The 25,000-nt window shown below is 46.4% G+C and overlaps 2 protein-coding genes across 2 annotated transcripts in view; both read right to left on the reverse strand.

Annotated features, from left to right (window-relative positions):
- Positions 1-2,114: 2,114 nt before the first annotated feature.
- On the reverse strand, positions 2,115-5,438 carry LOC105181571 (serine/arginine repetitive matrix protein 1-like). Its single transcript, XM_025298733.1, has one exon. It carries the CDS (start codon positions 5,312-5,314, stop codon positions 3,314-3,316), a length of 2,001 nt encoding a protein of 666 aa, XP_025154518.1. The 5' UTR covers positions 5,315-5,438; the 3' UTR covers positions 2,115-3,313.
- Positions 5,439-5,507: 69 nt separating this feature from the next.
- The window catches only part of Cdk5alpha (Cdk5 activator-like protein), a 21,696-nt gene continuing 2,203 nt past the window's right edge, over positions 5,508-25,000 (reverse strand). The window contains exons 2-5 of the mRNA XM_011138437.3: positions 24,752-25,000; positions 23,803-24,045; positions 6,200-6,496; positions 5,508-5,783 (exon numbers count right to left, since the gene is read on the reverse strand). The exon at positions 24,752-25,000 is cut by the window's right edge and continues 1,375 nt beyond it. Of these exons, the coding sequence (XP_011136739.1) occupies positions 5,688-5,783; positions 6,200-6,496; positions 23,803-24,045; positions 24,752-25,000 (885 nt within the window). The 3' untranslated portion in view covers positions 5,508-5,687. The remainder of the gene's footprint in view (positions 5,784-6,199; positions 6,497-23,802; positions 24,046-24,751) is intronic.

The raw sequence follows: 25,000 nt of genomic DNA on the forward strand, positions 1-25,000 counted from the left end.
GAGAGAGAGAGAGGGAGAGAGAGAGAGAGAGAGAGAGAGAGAGAGAGAGAGAGAGAGAGAGAGAGAGGAGAGGATGAAACGAACGTGTAAACGGTCTGCTTCTCGCCGCGGATATTTCGCTAGTATGAATATTCGAGTAATTAACGTCTACTGTATATCGCTAAGTAAATATCGCTAATTGTTAATCGATCACGGCGGCGCGAGCACGATTATGGACGATTATCGATGAGAGATCAGAGAAGAATGAACATGAACTGTTGGGGGAGGGGAGGAGAGTGGCAAGTACTGCAAATATACGCAACCACAAGGCGCGAGCTCGCGAATACGCGCGTGTAGAACGCGTGTAGGGCGCGATTGCGAAACTATCCTAAAGAAGATCACACACGACGACGAGACCATTCGCGCGACACGAGATCGGGACGTATCTCTGGCCATCTCTGGAGGCGGGAGAGAAGGGAGAGAGAAAGAGGAGCCGGTGTCGAGAACTGCAGCTACGGGTATAATCACCACGCCACCTAATCGGCGTCGGTCGGTTGCGAGTGCACTCGCAACCGATGCGCCCTAATGTCGCGCGCGCGCGCGCGCGATACTTGTCTCCTAGTTAATAGTATGTAGCTCGCTTACGACGCTGCTTACCCGCTGAAGCGACCCTTGGGAATGCCCTTCTCTGTCGCGCGATCATCAGCCCGACGGTACGGACACGATGGTAACAGCCGCGTCGAACATTGGATCCTGCTCGTCGTTCTCGAAACACGCACGATCACGGCGAAGGAAAAGGAAAGGCAAAAAGGAAAAGATCGCGCGCGGGGCGCGAGGAGTAAGGCTCTTTTGCGCGCGGGTGCACAAAAGTGAGAGTAAGGTGGGAGGAGGTGCGAGGGGACACGGGAGACGCGTTTGTGCGAAACGCGTGCGGGAGACGATAAACGATGAACGATAGGGAACGATAGCGCGAGCGGCAACGAGACACGATGGATTTTCAATCGAACACGATTGACGCGAGTGTCGGTCGCACCGAGGCGCGAGGGCGGAAAGGAAACAAACGGTAATTAAATAATATGCGCAGCGGATCGTCCCCACGGACACCACACCTGCCGGTGCGCATTTCTTTTTACCCCTTAGTAGTTTTGTCTCCACACTCGTCGGTTGTCCACCGACGTTTCGACGCTTTTAATTAATATTGCACACGCCGGCACACATATACACACGGGGAGCTGACGTATTATCCAGCGTCTCTCTTCATCTTCTTCTTTCTCTTCTCTATCATCCTCTCCATCCTCCTCTTCGCATCACGGCCGCTGGATCACGGTCGCCCGTATGTAGACACAAAATCAATCGTTGCGAGTAAGAATTCACGCGCGTGTGTACACGCGCGCAATCTCGCTCGCTGTATAATATCACGTATAAAAGAAAAGATAAGAGCAAATGTAACAATGTAAGAGAGTCGTAGCTCGTATCCAGCCCCGACAGCTTTCGATCGAACGGATCCTTCGAATATCCGCTTGTCTCTTGAACGAAACGATCTTTTGATGATGATGCACTCTAATCGCATATATTTTCGCTGATCATTTTCTCTTCTTTCTTTTCTCTTCCCCTTTTAGTTTCTCTTGCCCCTTGTGTCTTTTCTCTCTATATATATATATATATATATCTTGTATCCTCTTACACAATCATTATATTTTCTCTCCCTCTCTCTCTCCCTCTTCCCCCCTTCTCTCTCTCTCTCTCTCTCTCTCTCTCTCTCTCTCTCTCTCTCTCTCTCTCTCTCTCTGTCTCTCTCTCTCTCTGTCTCTCCCGATCTTTATTAATATTATATAATTACGCGCATACACACATATACGGCGTGTACGTATGCAATTATATTTGTAATGTTTGACGCGCGGACGCGCGTCCATCCGATCGAGCGGATTAACTCGGTCATTTCGACGCGGACGCGAGTTGCGCATGTCATCGACACTGTACCTCAGCGATACTGCGTTCATCGCGCGAACCAACGAATCGCGCTTGCTCTTTACTAGACTTTGTATCATTATCATTAATATTATTATTATTATTATTATTATTATTATTATTATTATTATTATTATTATTACTACTACTATTATTATTATTATTATTATTATTTTATTCTTATTTTTATTATCGCTAAAGTCGGTACTTTAATCCTTAGTGTTATGTACTGTTTACGTTAGAGCTGTCGATTAACGTGCTACATGAACCGTCGTCGTTTCGCGTCATCGCGCACTTGGGCAACGAGAAGCGTCGGCTTCTCTCCGCCGCTGTCGCCGCCCTCGCCGCCGCTGCCGTCGCCTCGCCATGATTCCGCCGGTCGAGTCGTGCACACCGGTCGCGTTTGGCCGCGATTACATTACATTCCGTGTTGAGCTGAGAATATTCATATGCCATGACCTGAGGAGGAATACCTATGTTTCTCATCCCCGCAACGGCAACAAAACGCACGCGTATATATTACGCTATTTATAAATAATAATCAGTCCTTGACCCCTCGCCTCGATTTTCGTTCGTTCTTTTAAACTCGTTTGCTTGTATTTGTCTTGTCCTTTCCTATTCTCTCCTTCTCCTTTTCTCCCCCCCCTCCCCCCTCTCTCTCTCTCTCTCTCCGCTCTCTTTCTTTCTTTCTTTGTCCTTTTCTTCCTCTCTCTTTCCTTTCCTCTTCCTTTCTCATGATCGTCGAATGCCAAATGTTCAGAGTGATGTAGCTTGTTAGTTTTTTTCTCTTTGTCGTTTTTGCCATTTTCCATCGTAGTCTTCGTATAGGCCAACGAAGTTTTCGGCGCCTCTCAGCGGACGATCGAGTGTTAGAATCTGTTCGCATCCACTCGCACGATTTCGCTGTGAATGATTTCGCTCTTTTGCACTCAGCCGTCTCTTAGATGATTCCGAAAGTGTGTGTGTGTGTGTGTGTGTGTGTGTGCCTATGTGTATGTGTACTCTTCGTGAGGCCCTTACGTGGAAATCGACCGCGTTTCGATTCCGCGCGCGGGACGCCTGTCCCCTGTCGACTAGTTTCTCTGTGTCTCGACACAGCCGGTCGCCGATCGCCGTTTCTTCTTTTGCTTCTTTTGCTATTCCTCGCGCGTCCGGTAACTTTATAAAACCGCGGATAATGGACATTAGAAAATAATCTCTCCTGTGGCGAGAAGCCTGTGCAGCAACGATCACCGCGACGAGTTCATCACGCATGTCGCGCGACGCCGCGAGAGTTGCCGCGGTGTGATTACGTGATGCGATAACCGAACGTTCGAGTACCCGGTGGTGTGTGGTACCGCCGGCGACGATCCCCCGGAAGCTACGATCACACCGTGGTGACGTATTCGCGCAACTCCGCTGACTCGGCCTCGAACCAGGGATCGCCGTACTTGGATACCTCCTCGCTGCGGGCTCTGCCGGGCGCTCTCGGGCGTTCGCGAGGTCGCATACGGGGTCCCTCTTCGCTCAGCGATCTCTTGGTAGAGTCGATCGGCACCGGTACCTCCAGCAGAGCCTTGGATCTCATCAGCTGGGGCCTTTGTCGCCTGGGCTCCTCACTGGCGGCGCGTACAATCACCGGCGGCGGCGGCGGCGGCGGCGGCGGCTGCTGCTGCTGCTGCTGCTGCTGCTGCTGCTGCGCCAGAGCCGTCGTCGTCGTCACCTGCGGCAGTCTGTCCTCCAAGGGATGAGTGGTGGGCGCCATGGACTTCGCCCTGAACGCACCCTTCCTGGTGAGCCGAGACTTGCTTGGTCTGCGCTCCGACGACGGTGAATACCGCGACGGCGATTCTGGCTGCGGCACGACGCTCTTTCGCTTGCTGGTAGGCGTAGCGGGCACCATCGGCGACCACACCGGCGGCGACAGATCCTCGAGCGTGGTGACCCTTTTCGGCGGCGTCTTCTCCGGCGACTCGTCTCTCCAGCCACCCTGGTAGAGCGGAAACGGCGCCACCTGATTGAGCATCCTCCATCGGAACTGCTCGTCGTCGCTCTTGCAGGGTGTCGCGTCCGGTGGCGGGCAGTGCGTAGGCGTGACGTTCTGGAAGGGCGACCATTTTTTGTCGTCGATCACTTCGACCGGGATGTCGCTCGGTGACTCGTCATACGGCGTCCATTTGATCTCGCTGATGTGCTTCTGCTCGCGCTTCTTGATCCCGATGGTCGGTAACGGCGACGAGTCCTCGTATGGTGCCCACCTGGTGCTCGTGATGGTGATCTCCGGCGAGATTAGCCGTCGCACGATCCTGTTCTCCAGCTTATTCATCTGCCGCGGATCCGGCTCCGGCGACATGCTCCTGCGTATGCTGTATTTGGGCCGCTCGCGTAAGCTCTTGCTCTTCGTCTCGTCTTGACTGCGATACCATTTCGGCGCCTTCTTCTCGGCCGGCAGAGAAACGTGCGGCTTCATCGCCCATCTCGCCCGTATCGGCTTCTTACTCTCCACCTGAGGGCTGACGATCTTCTCCTTCTCCTTGAGGCCCCACTTCCTCGAGCTCTCGCTCCTCACTTGAGCGGAACGCTCTAGCCTGGGTCTCTCCCTGGGCTTCTCGATTCTGATGGGTTTCGGCTGCTCGCTGGCTTGCCTCTTCATCTCTGGCTTCTCCCACGGCGCGGCCGACTCCTCGGGCGTCAGTGACTTGGAGTAGTACAGTCTTCTCTCCTCTTTCTGCGCCGCCGTCGGCAGTTTTTCCGCCGGCGCCGCCGGTTGCTCCTCGACGAGGACCTTTTGTTCCGGCGCCGACGCCGGCGCCGGCGCCGGCGCCGGCGTCGGCGCCGGCACGGGTGACTCCGGTGCCGGTGTCCTCACCTTGGGACAGGTACACCTCGGTTTCGGATTCGGCATCACGTCCGGCACCTGCAGCCACCTGGCCTCTCTCGCGAATCTCGTGTCGTCGCTGCTGTGCTTCCTTAGGTCGTGCATCGGCGTCAGCAGGTAGCCCGGTCTGTCCGACCACTTGTCCGTCTCCGCGCTGTGGTGCTTCCTGAGATCGCCGCGCTGCGCACCCTCCGGCTTCTTCTCCTCCGGGGTCAGACTGTGGCAGCTGCATCTCGTTTTCTTCGCAAGATCCAGGTCGGTGCTCGAGGTGTGGAGCTCCCAGCGGAATTCTGTACCCTCGCTGGTACGTCTCCTCAAGTCCCAGATCGCGTCGTCGGGCGACAGGAAGCTGCTGGTGGCCCATCTTACTTCGGTACTGCGAATCTTCCGAAGCCGGTCACCGCGCTCTCTGGTACCGGCCACGTCGACTTCCTCGCAGCTGCAGAGCTTCGTCGGCGTTCTCTGCGATTCAAGCGGCGCTGGCTCGATGGCGTCCAGATCCTCGATCATCCATGAGATCTCCTCACGCCGACGTCGGCCGCATGACGGACAGAATATGCCGTCGTCGCGGCTAGACCGCGGCTGCTGAGACGACGGCAGCGACGGCGGCGGCGGCTGCTGCTGCCGCTGCCGCTGCCGCTGCTGCTGCTGCTGCTGTTGCTGCTGCTGCTGCTGCTGCTGCTGCTGCTGCTGCTGCTGCTGCTGCTGCTGCTGCTGCTGCTGCTGCTGCTGCTGGCGAGGTAACGTCGAAGCCGAAGTCGAGGTCGATGCGGTGGGGTCAAGCTGCGAGCGCGGCTCCTCGTCGTCGCGATGGCCATCGTCAGAGCGTCGTGACGTCGCAGCCGTGCCTGGCGATGCGCACCAGCAGGTGTGTGTAGCTCCGTCAAGCTGCCTTGGTGGGTACCGCGACTCCGGAGACGACAAGGCTCCGTTCGAGGCCGCTGCCAGTCAAACTGCCACGTTCGCTGGCACCGCAGGCCTGTGCGAATTCAGATTAGAAATAGAATTTATATGTATACGCTTCGCGGGTGGATTTTACGCGGTTCCTTTCCAAGAATGCGGAAACTTGGTTCTACGAATGATAAAAGTGATAAAAGTGATAATTAACATCGCACGTACGCGTATGGTCTTAAAGAAATAACGTGAGATTTCTTCATTCGTTCTCTTTAGTTGATTTTATTCGTTTCACTCGTGAAATATGTTATATGCGGTTTAACGTGCGACTGACCGCGTAATTCCATTCAAGAGTAGTCGAATTTACCTGTATTGAGAATTCTCGAAAATTAATGGCTTGATAAGGAATAAAGAATCATGCCACGCCTGTAGTTGGCGCAACGTGAATGAAAATCATATCGATTCTGTCAGCAAAGTCCTAATCCGATGAAGCGCGTGTACCTTGAGCTCAGTGAATATCTCTGTGAAGAATCCGGGCTCGCTGTTGATTCGTAGCATCTCGGAGCTAAGTCGGTTGACGATCAATAGGCATCGGTCCCAGAACTTGTCTTTGCTGTCCTCGATAAGGAACGGCTTGAGCGGGTAACTGATCTCGTTGCCCATATAACTGTAGCTCAGGTAGAGACACGTTAGTACCGTCGCCTGGAGCTCCTTCTCAGATGCCTCGTCTCCATCGACGAGCTCTTTCACCAACATGTACACGAACACTACATTGGCAGGGTTTATAAAAGGGACGTCCTAAAAACACGAGGAAACACGAGTGTGTGCAATTATGATTAATTGTGTCAATTAAGATGCTAATCTTAATTTTTCTTACATTAACATTTTATTTACATTAACATCCTCTTATATAATCAAGATGATCTCATCGCGATCACATTTGCGAATTTTAATAGAATTATATACAGAAATACAAACGGTTTGATAGACTTGAGCCTGATATCGAAATATTAAATCGCGCGCGCATTTTCTAAGTCTAAAGTTTAATTCTACATTAGCAGCATATAGCATGCTGCTTTCATCGAACTTAAAGTGCCAATAGAAAATTCGAAAGTACAACATAAGCTATAGGCTATAGGATTTTCCGACAGAAATATTTACTTACGACTGTCTCATTGAAGTTTAAAAAAAAATTTATATTTAAAAGATTATATTTAAATATTTTTATCATCTCAATCGTTCATCCGCTTCCAATTTTCATTCTTCATTTCAACAAGCGATATATTACGATCGATATTATGAGTGATACGCTGCGTTCCGCTATATTAATAATTTAATCGTTTGACCATCTCGAGTACTAAATTGTAGTAATAATACACTTGACAGATTTTTGTTTTCCGTGCGTAGGTTTTCCGTGCGTAGGTTACTATACGTCCGAACGCCTCGCATACCTCGCATACTGCGCAGAGCGTGTGTCGATCCGTTGTTTAAATCTTTCGTCAGACATTAAAAATTTTCCACGGTTACGGAAGCATTTTATCGGAATCTTGTCGGTATCGCGAACGTACGTATTTTCTTCAATTTATTCGCACCTATACGAATATTGTGAGTGACCAGTGAATGTCCGGAAACTAGGAGAAACTTTAATACAACTTGCAGGGCGTCGAAAATGGTCGGCGATACATCATATGTTCTCGGAGATATGTTTATTCATTCATTATATATAGTAGGACATTTGATGAACTTTGTGACAATAAAGAGATGATCGAATCGAACATTGGAATTTATTCATAGTCCGCGTGCGATTTGTATGATAAGTAATCAGTTTTAAGAGCGAGAAAGAGAGAGAGAGAGAGAGAGAGAGAGAGAGAGAGAGAGAGAGAGAGAGAACATCTGTGATTATTAATTAATCTATTAAGTGTACAAATAAATTTTGAAGCGTTTTTAAGACAATGCAAAACGTATTTGAGAGAAAAGAACAATACATTTATTTATTAATCAAAATATGCGCCGTCATTGTCTTATCACCTTCTGCCATCGGTCAGGCAGCTGACTGATTCCAACAGTAAAGAAGTATCCGTGATGCGTCATGCGACGATGAAGTCGTCAAACCATTTTTGCAGTTCGTCAAGTGCCCGGAAGCGAACTGAAGACAAAGCATTTTGCATGAATCGGAACAAGTGATAGTCTAGAGCGGCTACGTCGGAATTATCGCTCGTCGGGTGCTCCAAAACTTCCCAGCCAAGCGTCAATAACGTTTCCTTGACCGATTTCGCAACATGCGGTCTAGCGTTATCGTGGAGCAATTTAACGGGGTCCAATCCTTTGCCAGTAAATGGACGTTTTCGACTGATTTTCTCGTTCAATCGCAACAATTGTTGCTTGTAGCGGTCAGCAGTAACAGTTTCACCCGGTTGCAAGAGATCATAGTACAGCACATAGCACACCCTTGATATCCCACCAGACGCATAACAAAACTTTCTTCGAGTGAATATTGCGCTTCGGTGTTCTTCGGTCGTTGCTTGACCGGAATGTACCCAGTGTTTTTTGCGTTTTGGGATTGTCGAGCCATATCCACTTCTCATCGCCCGTCACAATTTTCCACAGAAAAGATTTCCTACGTTGTTTGTTTAACAGTTTGTCAAACACTTCATGACACGCTCATCTTTGTTCCTCTGACTCATGTTCATGTGGCAGCCATTTTCCTTCTTTGTGAATCTTTCCCATTGCGTGTGGACGATTAGAAATAATTTGTTGAGTTACTCCCACTTGTTCAGCAAGTTCTTTTTGCGTTTGCACGAAGTCCTCATCCAGTAATGCTTGCAATTGCTCATGTTCAATCTTTTGCGGGGCGCCGCTACGTTCTCGATCGCTAATCTCAAAATCACCAGCTTTAAACCACGCCTGAACCAAAATTCACACGTGCTTTTCGACATTAGTATTCTCCCCAAGAACCGAACATATCGATGCACATGCCTTTGCAGCATGCCTTTTCAGCATGGTGAAATTCGAATAACGAATGCAGTGACGTGATAAATGCTTTGTCGCTTGCCATCTTTCATGTATCAATATTTAAGAACGTTTAAATGCTGAGCCAACTTCTGCGTCGTTTTTATTACTCTGGACCGGTGGACAGTAACGTGACAAAACCGCGGGAGAATTTCTGATCTGTAAACGTCAGCAGTATACGTCACACAAAGAACGCTTTAAAACTTATTTGTACACTTAATATATAATTTTATACAACAAGAGACATTGATTCAAACAGCCTTAATAACAGCTCGTTTTAATAACAGCGCTCGCGCGCGCGCGTATGCGTGTGTGTGTGTGTGTGTGTAAGTGTGATATTGAGACATTTGCTTAAATATGTGTCTAAATTGTATCGACACCACGTAACCTATGTAACTTTTCATTGAATTTGAATTAATTTCCGATACAAATGTAGAGACACATCGCAGATCGTCATTACACGTGTACACGTCCCCGTGCATCGTTATTAAAAACACGAATGCGTATTCTCATAGAGTTTAGCACTGTACGCGCATGATCTTCGCACACCGAGCACGCGCGCGTATGTGCCCGTCAATATAAATAATAACGTAGTAGGTATGTGTCGGACGTAAGCGGACGCAAATATAGTCGCACAGATGTTAATTAGTGCGGATAACAACATATAACAAGAATATGTCATATAAATAGAGAGTCTATTTATATTCGACAAGATCTCCGTTAGCCATGAAATATAAAAGTAAATGTGTGTATTCGAGTAAATCTATATATATACAACTACAATATCACTTTGTGTTGTGTTATCAGTATAACGTAATTTAATAAAAAGAAAAGAAGAGGCGTAATCCCGCGTGCACGCGCATATACGCGCTCTACAGATATGTAATAAAAATGACGTTATTTTCCGCTATATTGAGAACACTGTATTGAGAATATCAAAAAAATCTACACGTATTTCTATGCCTATGTTTCGACAAGTCCACTTGAGCCAATCGTACGTACATCACTATGATATTACCATCGCGCGGGTGTATCATTGAGAAATTGTGCGGTAATTGCGAGAGGAAGAACGTTGTTGTCGGTCTTATGAGAACATTCACGATTTATAATATTTAATTTGAGATCAATTTTAAAATTCAAGATTGAGATCACAAAATAAAGGCATCATCCTGCAGCGCGCTCGCTACTCACCAACTTTTTCACGATTGACCGAACTAGATCTTTAGCGCAATGATTCCAAAAGATACTTCCTCCTGTTTACCTTGTTTTAGAAGAAGAATATTAAAACGCAAAGACTTGGATGCTTTCATTGCTTTACTGACGAGATATCGCCGGGAAAGCACCGCTAATTTTGCTTGAATCGCTCGCTATTGTATTATTCATTACAAGTGAGTGCTCATTATTACTTTCTTTCATCTTGTCCTCCAATTTGGAGGAATTTGTTTTCCAATGGGAAAATTCTCTCTATCTGCTGCATTCTATTTATTTCGTCTACGACAAGACTCGTATACACAACATATGCCGCCGTGACGTGTCCGAGACGAATTTGCGTTATGCATCGATACTTGTGCTGTCTCTCTCACGAGCAGCGTATTCGTGCATCGATTCGTGGTGTGTGTGTGTAGAGAGAGGGAGAGAGAGAGAGAGAGAGGGAGGGAGAGAGAGAGAAAGAGAGAGAGAGAGAGAGAGAGAGAGAGAGAGAGAGAGAGAGAGAGAGAGAGAGAGAGAGAGAACGCAGGTGGATGTGGTGGATGCAGCTCAGCGCCGAGTCGCCGCACATGTGGGTGCATTAAGTGCGCGCGTGGTGAGGCCACCACACGGTGACCCGAGAGGATCGATGCCCCCGATAAGTTTCCCCCGAGAGAGAGAGAGAGAGAGAGAGAGAGAGAGAGAGAGAGAGAGAGAGAGAGAGAGAGAGAGAGAGAGAGAGAGAGAACCGATCGGCAACCTGCTGCTGTTTTTACCTACTGTCCGCGCTAACCGCACAGTCGACTAAAGCCGGCGACCCTCTCTGTTCCTCGTTAACCGTCGCTATTAATGCACGTTACGTCCCCGCGCGCACTCACGTTCGCAATTTGCTCACACGCCATGATGCATCCCCCGTGCTCAAGCTTCTCTCGGCTCGGCTCGGCTCGGTTACTTGCCGAGTGCATCGAGGCAGGGCCGTCGACTCTTAGTGACCGCGATGACAACGTTGCGTACATGTGCACTGAGTTGCATACACAATAACATACACGCGCGCGCTTCGTATGCGCGTGAAATAATCGGAGCAGAGCAGTGCACTTTGCACAATGCAGCGGAAAGAAAAAGGGATGCTCCGTCATTCGCGTGAACGCGCGCTCGCGCACTCGCGCCGAGTGCCTCCATCCGAGATACTTCCGATCCTCCCGCGGGAACCCGCATCTAATCCCCGCTCTTAACCCACTCGGGAAATCGTGTATACAAGCGAAGAGAGCTTCTATCCTTTGACAGGCCGCGAACAGTAGACGCGATGCACCTCGACACAGTCTTGAGCTCCTCTCGACACCGAACTTCGGTCGCGCTACTTTGCACGCTTGCTGGCTCGAGTAGCCCACTTTGGCGAGTTCTTGAATTTCCACTTGCAATTATTCTCAGAGGGAGAGTGGTTCCCAGCTACCGCCAGCGGCGGGAACGAGATAAATAATGTAAATTAAGACTATTACGACTATTATTATGACTATTGAAATGTGACGGTTTCGAGTCACGGGAGTAAAGTATCTTCGCGCCATCTTCTTTCTAGAATCTAGAATTTAGGTTGTTCCGTTTCCACGTGTCGTTCTTCCTTTTTTCTTTTTTTTTTTTCTTTTCTGAGCGACGCAACATGGGCTTCTCAGAAATTTACTTTTTATCGGAAACAAAATTCATTTCCTACAAAATGAACGTTAATTTACAGTATAATTAAAACAAATATACACTCGCTACATCGCTCGTTGCAATTTTCCTCCATAATTCTTTTTTCCTCATATTATTTTGAGCAACAGGAACAGCATTGGGAACTTGAAGAAATTCGCTCTGACGCGTAGTCGTCATACGGACGACGATACTACCGACGATAAGACATTTCAAGCGATATTAAATCGCAAAATCGAAATATTATTTATTACGGAGCATTACGATAGTTGTAGTGCGCGAGACCAGCGAAGAGAACTGTTCACACAACGTCCATGTCCATGTCTGATGAAGATATGTTTATACATTTCTAACTTACGAAGAATAAAATCTGGCTCTTAACGCGCAATTGTACAGGGAGGGGGGAAGTATTTGAATAAAAAAGGTTTCAAGACCTTAAAAGCAGATAACACTCACAAAATGGAGGAAAAAGGTCCTAGTAAACATGGGTCGAAAAATTTATGTCCGATTATTATGAACAATTATTTATTTCAATTAAAGCAAATGACTTACACGCTTCTGATGTTTTTGTATTTTCTCTATGTAATTTGTCTATGTCAGTTGTCGGTGAAGAGAGCTTTACCATGCTTGGGAAGGAATCCCTAAAAAGAAGTCTCTTCGCTCTTGCTCGGAATGTAAACAAACATTTGTTTATCTCCCATTTATACACACTTTTCACCAGGCGATTGTTCGCCCGGTCACATACCTTCGCGGACAGTGCACAGAGAACTATCGCAAAGTTTTCACGACAAGAATACGATAGTTATCACGATAAGAATAACATCGTGTTATCAAGAATCAAGAAACACCACAGAGAGATGCATTTCATGTATGGCCGCGCACCAGAGGTGAATAAGTTATTCGCTTTAATCAAGATAAATAATTGTTCATGATTCCGACAATATTAATTTTTCGATTCATGCTTATTGGAAATTCTTTCCTCCATTTTGTGAGTACCATCTGCTTTTAAATCTGCTTGAACCTATCCCTTTCTCTGTTTTTCTCTGTTCTTTCTGTTTTCCTTTTTTTTTCTCAACGCCCTGTTACCGCCCATCGGGTTACTCGGATTTATTAATTGTATTTTTAAGTATAATTAGCCTCAAGATCGTAACTTTCAATATTCGGAGCTTTTTCACATATGCGGATGAAGATGAGGAGCGACACGGTCGAAATGCAGTCGACGCGAAGAACCTGGATTAAGCTGGCTAACATTGTGCAGCATCAATGCGCGATGGTGAGCCTTTCGCACCTTTCGCAACACTTACAAAACATTTTCTTGCACGTTGTGCATGCAATATCATTTAGACGTAAATTGCACTGATGCCAATAAGGAAAGCCACCGGTGCGAAAGGCTATGCATTATATTTTTACATTGCGAGATAACTCGGTAGATCATAGGGAAAACTCAAGAATCAGTGCTCATGAAGGAGTCACAAGGAATCGATATTGAACGATCGATCACGATATCAAACACGAGTAAAAACACGAATGAAAAGCGATAACAAACTGTACATGTGAGCAAATACGGAAATACTGAGTGAGAGACTTATCTGAGAGGATATCTTTTTGCAGCATCTGTCAAACTGTCTTTTTATATGATTACCAATGATAAAGGAAAATTCCTCATTCACATGACACTCTCGGCGTTCACGTTTACTCTTTATACTCGTACTCGTGGCGTGGAGTGACTAAAAAGCATTAGTATTCGTACTCGGGTAAGTGGGTTGTGGTGCAAGGCTGTCGCGTGCACGATTCATTAGGGTTTCCACGTGCTTCGGCCGACTCGCGTGGAGAGGTTCGTCTCTCTCGATCAGGTATAACGTCGCTCGAGAGCTTCGAGGGCTCCGAGGACGCGGTCACAGCAGAATTGGGGGTGCCAATATACCCGGCCAGAGCGTATATATCCTACTGTGGCGGTCGATATTCGCCAGGGGTGAGCGGCCTGACGTTCACTCGCCCGCCCGCCTGCCGCGCCGCCGGTTTCCAGCTCCGCACGTTAGTCCGAGTCTCACTTGCGTTGTAGACTTGAGCCTTTTAATTAAATTTCCAAGATTGCGGATAGAGAGAGAGAGAGAGAGAGAGAGAGAGAGAGAGAGAGAGAGAGAGAGAGAAGGGAGTGGGGAGAGAGCGATTTACCGCGAGACGCGAGTCTCGCAGAGGTCTCGCGCTACTTCGACCAATTAGCGGGTGCGGGGGCGCGCACACGAAGCGTCCTTAGCGACAATTAGAATCTGACGTTTAGCTGGCTCGGAAATGTCCTCCGATGAAGGAAATTCCTCCCTTCGTGAGGACCCAAATCTGCAGGAATTATGGGCGCTCGCGTAATTAAATTAAATTATGCAAATTAACGTAGTAGACACATACCGCATGAGCTGCAGCAAAGCTGTATCCGCCTGTGGGGCGGTTATATACATATATATATTTTTTACTTTGAAGCGCGGTATAGTCTTGATGAAGTCGCGCGAAAGTCAAGCGGATTTCAAGCGATTATACGCGAAATTTACGCGATGTGACAAACATGTATAATATACAATAATATACAAATATACTCAGATATACTATTTGATATCGTCGAGTGTCTCCCTTGGAAAGAGGAGCTAATTAGGAGATGATAGACGACGATGACAAAACGCGCGCGCGCGGTGGTGCGCGCTACACACGTGCGACGCGCGTGCGAAACGTGACGAGCATGGCATTTTTCGATCTCGGCCGCGTACGGTTTCCTTTTAACCCGATTTTCAGCAATGCTACGGCCGATCTGATCTTGTTTAACGTCCAGACGGGAGACCGATTGATGATCGCGAAACTTTCCGATCCGTGGCGGAAGGCCATCTACAACGTGTGGTCGTTCGCGTGTTCCGACGGGGTTAACTGGCATTAGACGAGAGTGACGTAAAAAGTCAATATTTCACTTATGCTATGCTATAGTTGCAACAGCTTATTATAGCTGAGTGAACGGCGATGCTTGACCCTACGCTATACCGCTTATTGCGGGAAGCTGCTCGCTGACAGAACGAACTTATTTCCGAACGTGCGCGCGCGCGCGCGTGTGTGTGTGTGTATATGGGTGGGGGGGAGGAGAGAGAGAGAGAGAGAGAGAGAGAGAGAGAGAGAGAGAGAGGAGAGAGAGAGAGAGAGAGAGAGAGAGAGAGAAAGCGTTATTTATTGAGCGCTCCGGGACGAAGTCCCCTCAAGCGCATGGAAATCGAATAATACAATAAAATAATACGATTATAATAATACAAAGAATCGTACAAAGAAGTAATCGTATAAATAAATAATGATAGTATATAGATAAATAATGATAATGATAGATAAACAATGATAATGATAGACTGGTACAAAACAACAATTAGACCGTCGGGGGGGGGGGTGAAAAACGCTCACAAGTACCGAGCCCGATACGATTATATGAGGCTCTTACTGGATTTCCTTATGAGATATTCATATAATGCATTTTTGAACGACTGCATCGAGTCCGAGTCCCTGACGTTCCCAGGCAGACTGTTTCCATAAGGAGACAGCCACGACTCTAAAAGAGCGTTTGAACATTTCTGTTCTGCACTGCGGGATTTGTAGCAGATCCGGTGCAGCTCTGGTGCTTCTGTTCGTAACATCAGCTCGCCAGACTATTTCCTTATATAGTTTTTGAGGATGTTGAAGGTATATTAGGTTGTAGAAAAAGCATCCCACAAAATATAGACGGCGGAGGTCAATCTTTAGCCAGCGGAGCCTGTCGTAGTAGGGCGTGATATAAGCGTCTCTCCGAACAGAGAATACAAACCTAATGCAATCGTTTAACGCTTTATGGAGTTGAGTTGTTTGCTCAGCGGATATATCAGTAAACGCGGCACAACAGTAATCAATATGAGGCAGCACCAATGATGCGACCAATCTTAACTTAAGTGCATCTGGTAGTATATTTTTGCATAGTTTTAGTTGGTAGAGACTTGTGCGAATCTTTGTAGAGATATTATTTGTATGGCGGCTCCATTAAAGAGTGCAGGACAATATGACTCTCAAATATTTTACATTGTCGTAAATCTTGACAGGTGTTCCCTCAATCAAAATACTAGGCAATGCGGCACTCGAAATCCCAGAAATCCCATGTGTCTTCTTGTGCCCATAATCATGGCTTTGGTTTTGTCTGCGTTAAAAATTAAACGATTATCCTTGGCCCAAGAAATAATATGATCAATGTCGCTATTTACTCGGGTAACACCATCTTGAATATCACAAGGCTTGCAGTGCAAATATATTAATAGGTCATCCGCATATATGTTAGAGAGAGAGAGAGAGAGAGAGAGAGAGAGAGAGAGAGAGAGAGAGAGAGAGAACATGTATCGAAAAGTCGTAAAGATAAGTATACATACATCTCTCGCAAGAATTTTATAAATTACAACAAACGTAAAAACACGACGAGTCACTTACTCGAGTCTAGATACTCCAGACGACGAGCTTACGTGTGATCCTATTTTCAGATTATTGGATACGATCAAAGATGGCTCGATAACGACAGCAAGGGCGTGTCGTGAAGCAAATGAGGTTTACTTAGGATCGTACACTTGGGTCTTGTGTGTACGTTTGTGTATTTGGAGAATGATTCCAGTTGATTCTGATGAAATCGCTAAAAATATTCTCCCTAATATCACTGATATATGTATGTGATATTTTCATTGAATTGCTCGCGCATACGTGCCACAGAGTGGCGTAATGTAAATGCAATGTGTAAATTTTCTTACTTGCACTAATATTCGTCTTTATCGTTGTACATTACATTCGTATATGTATTAATTAAATAAACGAGCATAACTATTGTTATTTTTTTTGCGTACACGATCACGCCTCACACGGTCATCTTCACACGTGTGCGCCACATACACGCGTGACTCTGCGGACGCGCGTTTGAAATATAGGTTGCGTGAAAAGTTGGCGGAGCGAAACTGAAATAAAGAATACCTAATTCTAAAAATGATTTTATTCTTCAATATAGTCTCCATTAACTTCAATACATACTTGGCCCAATGGCTCTCCCATAATTTTATTCCATCGCGGAAGTGTGTTTCTGGAAGGTCTGCGAAATATGCGAAATCTACGGCTGCTACAGCGTTTCTTCATTCGACAAAAAATGCTTTCCACGGAGGAATTGTTTCAGGTTTCGGAACAGATAGGAGTCGCTGGGTGCCAAATCTGGCGAATACGGTGGATGATCAAGCAATTTGTACTTCAATTCATTGAATTTGGACATTGACAAAACACTTGTGTGAGCAGGTGCGTTGTCTTGGTGAAAAATGATTTGTTTGTGCTGCAAACCAGGTCTTTTCTCACGAATTTTTGCGTCCAATTGATCCAAAAGGTTACAATAATATTCAGAGTTTATTGTTTTACCTTTTTCCAGATAGTCAATTAACAAAATCCCTTTAGCATCCCAAAAGACCGATGCCGAAACCTTTTTTGCCGATCTTTCATGCTTTGTTCGCTTTGGAGCTGAACATCCAGCTTCAGTCCACTGTAAACGTTTCTGTTTCAATTTAGGATCATGGTGATAGATCCAAGTCTCATCCATAGTTATAAAACGACGCACAAAATCGGTTTTATTCTTCTTAATACGATCCAAATGACGCTGAGAAATTTGCTTCCGAGCGAGTTTCTGTTGAATTGTTAACGTATAACTTCTCCAAATACCTTTTCATTTTTTTCATTTGTAATTCTTTATGCAAAATATGCCGTACCCGTTCATCTGAAATGCCTATGGTATGAGCAATTTCACGCGTAGTCACACTTGGATCTTCAGAAACAATAACATGTATTTGCTCAATGATTTCTGGTGTTGATGCGCTTTTTGGACGTCCACTGCGTGGATCATCTTCAATGCTTGTACGACCACGTTGTAACTCAAGTACCCATTTACAAACCATTGTTTTTGAAGGAGCAGATTTCCCTAACACATTTACCATCGCGGAATGAATTTCCATTGCCTTTAAACCTTTTTTAACAAAGAAGAAGACTCAATCACTGCACGCTGTTTCAAATTTTCCATTGCAAACAAATATACTGACACGTCAACTTCAATTGGCTTGTAAACACAGAAAGAATTGACAGATGGAAATGAAACCTAACCTAGGTGATAGAAGAGTGATTCTATATAACCGACTACAATTTATAATTCTACCGTTTACTTTACTTATACGTAGATGCCGCTCCGCGAACTTTTCACGCAACCTGTATATTTCTGGGCGACGAGCTCATAGGACATATAAATCGTACTTAAAGGATTAGATACGAGCATCGATTTACGAAATCGATTTACAATCGTCGATACTTGGATATTTCAAAATATGCGCGAAGGTGTAATTGTAAATTGTAAATTGTAAATATTAAAAAAAATATTCAGAAAACAAAATACATTTTGTTTTGTACACGTTTCAAAAGAAATTCGATTGGCTGGAAGATTATTCGTCTCACTTTTGTCCAGCTCGTCGTGAGAATCGCCGGTGATTATGCAAAAATCCATTTGCGCGCTAAAATCCGATAAATGCGGGTAAACTCGAATTCTTTCAAATAGCATGGTGAATCGAAGAGAAACGATAGTAAACTATCCTTCCAAGACCTTATAAATTGTGTCGCGCACACATTCTTATTAATTAAGCGCACACGTTAATATTAATCATTGCTCTAGAGACTGAATATAGCGCTCGTCAGACTTGATGTAGTGCTCGCTGTTGGCGCGTTCCATTTTTTGCATAATTACAAATTACGAAGAACAATCCATTATCGGCATCAAGTTTCTTACGCACAACGCTGTTTAGAATTTAGAATGATGAAGATGATTTTTAAGGATGCACAACAGAGGCTAAGAGCTCATGAGGAAAGAGAGAGAGAGAGAGAGAGAGAGAGAGAGAGAGAGAGAGAGAGAGAGAGAGAGAGAGGGAGGGAGAGAGAGAGAGAGGGAGAGAGAGAGAGAGAGGGGGAGAGAGAGAGAGGGAGAGAGAGAGAGAGAGAGAGAGAGTCTCCCTAATTCGTACTTAAGATCGAAGGGTGAACGTCCCTTCCCTTGAACTACCCCTACATTTTTCCACACACACACACACACATACACACACACACACACACACAATCTCTGTGCAACGGTTTCGAACGTCCATCGCCACCACGCGATCACGCTTGGTGGCTGCACGTGACTATTTTTATCATCCCTTGCACGCGGTTTTCCCCCTCGGTGCTCGCATTCCCGCGCATCTTTCCCTACGGCGAATCCTGTTGATCGAATCTCTGTTAGCTTGTTGCCACGGGATTTGCCGCGCATCTAAGTGATGACGAGCGATCTGCGTATATCTATTAATCGTAACCTCTCTCGCCGCACGAGTCACAACGACTCACAACTACCATGTAACGACATTCATTCTAAATCGCCACTCGCTCTCTCGGACGTTATGCAACGATGTGCACTGCCGCACTGCCGACACAACTAACACAATTCCCGTAGCGGAAGAAGAGGAGACACGACACGACATTATGCTACGCGTCGCGTCGTCTCCGCCTTCGGTCGATTTAAATGTGGCGGTAGGTCAACGTCCCCCGTCGGATAGAATCATGAGCGAGCGAGAGTTTATCTTAGGGGACGAGCGACCACTCGAGATAGTCGCAGGAGGGCGTTGGAGTTGCGAGAGGATTTGAAGCTGAAAAATATCAGCGTGGTGCACCGGGGGCGGAAGCTCTCGCGACAAGAACCGCGTATGTATATTGACCCGAACGCACTTTAGACGCACTCCACGAGGGGACTAAACACATACATACACACACACACACACACACGCACGTGAACGCACGAGTAGCCCCCCCTCCCCCCTCCCCCGCCTCACTGTAATTCGGTCGCTGTAACGAAACGTAAAATTATTCGACTCGCACAGTTGTGTGTCTCGCATTGTATTCGAGATAGCGAGAATACTTTGGCTGCGTCATAAACAGGCTTTGTACACGCTAATACAAATTTGTAGTATCTCATGAATCACATAGTTGTTGGAAAATATATTTATCGATATAAATATATCAATTGACCGTCCTTCTAACGGCTGTACCTCGACGGAGGAACATCCACGGAATCGTCGACTCCGATTCGTTCGAATGCAATATCCGCGTTGCACCCGCGAATATTCCGGAGTTAATGACGACTGCGCCGAGCTGCGAAATAATTCAACAGAATGAACGCGAGCTCTATCTGTGCCGGTGCTGTAATTTCCCGTATTTACTGATATACGACATTTATCAATGCCCATCTCGTCGCGATACTCTCTCTCTCTCTCTCTCTCTCCCTCTCGCCGTTTGAAAGCATTTCGGCCTTTTAAAAGAATCGAGAAAGAAATTGGGCGCGCTGTATGAAAGAGTTCGATGAGAAGAGAAGAGAAAGAGATGAAAAAGTTAGACGGCCGATAAAGAGGACAATGTTTTCCGGGTCGAAACGACATTCGATCGTTCGATTAGACGACAAACTCGACGTTGACGGCCTGACCGTGGTGCATTCCGATGAACGGCGAGATGACACGGAAGGTGGCCGACGAGAGAACGTTGTTGAACCTCTTGCGCGTCCTCCTTTCAGCGATTCTACACTACTTATTGATTAATGTAAATTTATCGCGAGAATACGTAGAGAAATTGAGATGCCGGGCACACGAGTGTTACCGCGGGGAGAGCGGGGAGCGTGTTACGCACTCTACGCGGAGGCACTTTGCTTTACGAACGTCCTCGACGCCTCCTCGCAAAGTGGACAAGTGGAAGCACAGCCAGAAACGATCAGAGTGCGCGGTGTGAGTTCGCCTTGTGAAAGAGCGTCTTATGCATGCATGTATCGAAATGATAAATTGTGCAAATTGCAAACGCGAAACAATTAAGTCGTTTTAAGAGACTTTTGAACGAGAAGAATATTTTTTAAACGAGTACGAGTTACGACGAGTGAAGCGAATATTATCTTTCCTTTTTTCTTGCGCGAAAATCTGATCATCTGATCAGGCACTTGAGGGATTTCTCTCTGGTAATGTGAAACTCACAAAAATTGAGCAATTTCGATAAGACGTATGTAATAACAGTAGGCACGCCCGAGTTTAATTACGGATATGACCAGAAGTGTCTCCTCCTGTGTTCTCGGCAAGTCAAGTCGCTCGACTCGCAGGAAGCGTCGATCGACGCGCGGACAATGCGCAGCTGTCTGCGATAATTGCGACATGAACTCGTCACTCGTGACGAAGGAGAAGAACTCCACCCACGAGAGAGCGGAGAATCGCGCCGCGCCGCGCCATGGTAGTCGGAAATTATATTATTATAATTGCGTTCTTCGCGCTATTTTCTCATGAAGCTTTCAAGCGACCTGCTTGAAGGGATAGTCGTCGCTCGCGCGCGCGATTCCGCCGTAAAATAGGCAAAAGAGAGCCGTTGAGATTTAGCCGCTCAAAAATAATTAATCCTTTTGCGTGCGACGTATCGATACATCGAAATGCATTCTGCTGCTGCGTATCGTCGTGAGACCGCGGTTGCTTTCCTTACTTAGCGTTTATTCGGACTTTATCATCGTCGTCGCATGATCGAACGCTCTAACGATGTAATCTCGAAGAGATAAGACGCGGAGAAAGAGATACGACTCAAACCTAACCATTTATAGATAGATTCGGAGTGACGCATAGGGCAGCTTTGAGGAGTTGAGGTTCATCCATCGTGGATAAAAAAAGAGCCGTGCCTGCTGCTCATTTGTACGCTGCTCTGCGACATTCGTCGTGCGCAGAGAAAATTCGGATCCTTTGATGAACACTTTAATATACACCTAACCGTGCATACGGTACGGTGCACGGCACAAAGTGGATAAACAACAAGGTGGATTTTTGCATTGTATTATTAATAGTCCTATAGTATTTTTAAGCCAACGGCCATCTACGTCACAGTTGAGTATCGTAGTGAAATATTTTTAGTTTGATCGATAGCTTCTACGCGAGGAGAAGGCAAGTCTTATAGGGGCCATATAATTTGCATAGGTCGCAATATCGCGCGCACGATAGTCCCCATTAGCATAAACGCTAAATTCATAGTCGAATGAAGAAATCGGTGCCGATCGCGAACGCGAGCGATTGATCGCGTTCTGCTTCCTCGTCGGAGAGGACGATCGATGTTGTCCGAGAGAGACCGAGAGAGACCGAGAGAGACCGAGAGAGAGAGAGAGAGAGAGAGAGAGAGAGAGAGAGAGAGAGAGAGAGAGAGAGAGAGAGAGAGAGAGAGAGAGGGAGAGAGAGAGAGAGAGAGGGGGGGAGGGAGGGGGGAGGGAGGGAGGGAGAGAGAGAGAGGGAGGGAGGGAGGGAGGGGGAGAGAGAGAGAGAGAGAGAGAGAGAGAGAGACAGAGACAGAGAGACAGAGAGACAGAGAGACAGAGAGACAGAGAGATAGAAGAGATAGAAGGCAGAAAATAGAAGGGCAATGCGAGCCAAGAAAATTTGGGCGAGACGATCGACTCGAGAGGATTTATTTAGATTGGAGCAGAAATTTGGCACTTCTGAATTCACTCAGCTGAATTCACGCCTACTTTTTCGCTTGTTCTACACTCACGTAAACATACGGGCACGCGAAGCTTACCCTCCCTCTTATGCACACAGGATGCGGCAGGCGCTTGCCGCGCGGCGGAAGTTGGCTAGGGAATACCATGATATCCAATCAACGTTCCACATATACCGCATATTTTGTAACTATTATTTCCGAGCGAGCAAGATGTTGAATGCGGTACGGACGCGATATTCCCCAATCAATTTCCGCCGTGCGCGCGCGGCAAGCGTTATCGCATCCTCTATGTGCAAGAGCCCTTAGGCCCGAGTGGCAGATCAAAGTTCAATATTTCTCGCTTGATTTAACACCGTTGCCAAAAAGTCTCATCATCGTACTACCAGGCTAGGCGGCACGCGAAACTTGGAATCGTGCAAACCTGCAACGAGTTTGGCGCCGCGAAATGTCCTCTTAATTCCCAGCGTGACGTATTACTCCTAATACGCCCCCAGCTGACTCTCATTACCGATCATTGCTCGTATTCTCGTGGGACACTGACCACTCTTCCCGCAGGACCGGTCGTCAAAGGCGGGCTCTCTTCTCGCGGCGCGTGCGGCTCGTGGGTCCTTAACTCCGCGGCCTCTCGAGGGAAACGAAGTCCTTTGACAAGTTGCGAACAATTATTCGCGTTCTTTAATTGGATCGTGGTTTCATCTCGGAAACAGATTTCGGTTTAGAAACGTTACGGCGTCAAGACGGTCAGAGAGGTGTCAATACGAAAATCCTGGATGGAACAACAGTTGCTGTACTAAGTTTCTCGATCTTAGTTTTATGAAATATTGGACTCATGAAATATTGGAGATCACTTTTGTATTATAAAATCCTACCGAGAGACGTTCGTTGACTCTCTCGCTGTTCGTTAAAACGAGCGTAATTGTGCCGAAAGCTCGCGCAAAAATATGTAATGTATCTTTTTACAATATAATTTTTCACATATAACGAATGCGCACATAAAGAGAGAGAGAGAGAGAGAATAATTTTTAGATTTGCGTATGTACTTGCCGTCTAAAATCAAGCGGGCATCGATCGTGCGCCAATGTCATATTCATATATGTATCGACGTTCATTATCACTTTATCACTTCAATCATTTATCACTGTTCAATCATCAGCAGTTAATTGCCTCGTGCCGTTGCTGCGTCTTAATTACCCAATTATCGCGATAGTAAGATGTACAACCGCGGAAGTGATACATTAATTATAAACCGTCCAACCAGGCAGAAGAGTGAGAGAGAGAGAGGGGGGGGGAAGAGGGGCCGTGTAATAATCGTGTTACCGGCGAACTATATGCTCGTGGATCGTGTCAACTATATGGTAAATGAAAGTTCTACCAGGTGATGATTCTTTTTCACTAACATGGACACACACACACACACACACACACACACACACACACGTACAATGTAACACCTTTACCACTTGCTTGCTACGATACGCTTTCTGCGATATTCGTCAGGCACGTACCCAAGTCTTTCCCGTTTTCGTACGGTCTGCGACAAAAATATCGGAGAACTTTCCGAAAAACTGTCTCTTTCTTTTTCAATCTTACGAATTGTATCTTACGAATTTGATAGCACTTTTGTATAACGCTCGATCGAAGAATCAACTCACCTGCCAGCCCTGAAGCAGGAGACTTCTGTCAACAGTTCTGAGCCACATGACAGCGTCACCGGCTTGGAAGTCCCTTAATCGGGTGCATTTCCTGTGCAGGAAGACGCCGAGGCACTTGAGCAATTCCGAGGTGGAGGCCTGGATGACGGTTTTCCTTGGTCCAGGGGGCAGGGGTTTCTGCACCAATTTCTCGCATGTCGGATTGTGCGTAGTGTGATTGTTGTTCGACGCCGGTGGTTTTGTCTAAATGAATCCGAGAAAAAAGACAAAAAATGAGTTAATTTTATTCTCTCTCTCTCTCTCTCTCGATGATTCTCTCTTGATAAATTATCGTCTCAATTGCACGCTGCACGCGTCTCTTTCTTCAGGTTGTGAAAGAACGTGAAGTCGTGAATGTCGTTTCGAGAGTGATGAAGGGGGGAGAAAATTAGCTGATGAGAAGAAAGAGGGAGAGGGCGAGGGGGATATTTTGTGAGAAACGAAACTACTTGTGCAGTATGCCACACAGGCAGGTGAAAGGAGACATCAAGACGACGTCCGTGAGGAGATTCTTGGCGAATTTGCGATATATCTCAAAGACAAAAGAAGCGTAGGGCATCGATTTGGACGCATCGGCGATTTGGACGTTTGGTTGTTTCTCACGAGGCAACTCTGCGCGCAACTCTGTCAAGCGTTTGGGCAAGAGCACGGGCTTTTGCATAATACATAATACATAACGCATAAGAGAATAAACCAATTAGTTTTCTTCGTTTCCCTCCTCAGGACAGAAATGAAGAGAACTCTGATTTGTTGATTCTCTCTACGCGTTATGCAGAAGTCTGTGCTCTGACCCTTTCTCCGCTTCGAAACGGCGTGATCGCCGTGTAAAAAATGCGCGAGAAACATCCATCGAGCAAAATAAAAGTTCCGTTGCGCAATACGGCATGAAGAAAGCAACTGCTCTGCTCACCTGCGGCGTTTGTATGTTTTTGTTCTTATCGACGATAGGTATATTATCGAGCGGCTGTCTGAAGGCGATGTTCTTGTTCTTGTTGTCGAGCTTCTTCTTGTTGTTGTTCGCCGTGCTGAACCGCTTCCACGATAGAGCGTTGATGAAGAGCGAATGCTTCTTCAGGTTCTTCTCCAGAGCGTTCTTCTCGGAGATGATCCTCGCGTTGTCGTTGTTGTTCAAATTAATATTATTGTTCTGCAGCGAATT

Source organism: Harpegnathos saltator, unplaced genomic scaffold (assembly GCF_003227715.2).
Source record: "Harpegnathos saltator strain DR-91 unplaced genomic scaffold, Hsal_v8.6 scaffold236, whole genome shotgun sequence".
Taxonomy (NCBI): Eukaryota; Metazoa; Arthropoda; class Insecta; order Hymenoptera; family Formicidae; genus Harpegnathos; species Harpegnathos saltator.

Excerpts from the sequence above, each read along its gene's own strand:
- LOC105181571 (XM_025298733.1), bottom strand. The coding sequence starts at position 5,314 with ATGATCGAGGATCTGGACGCCATCGAGCCAGCGCCGCTTGAATCGCAG.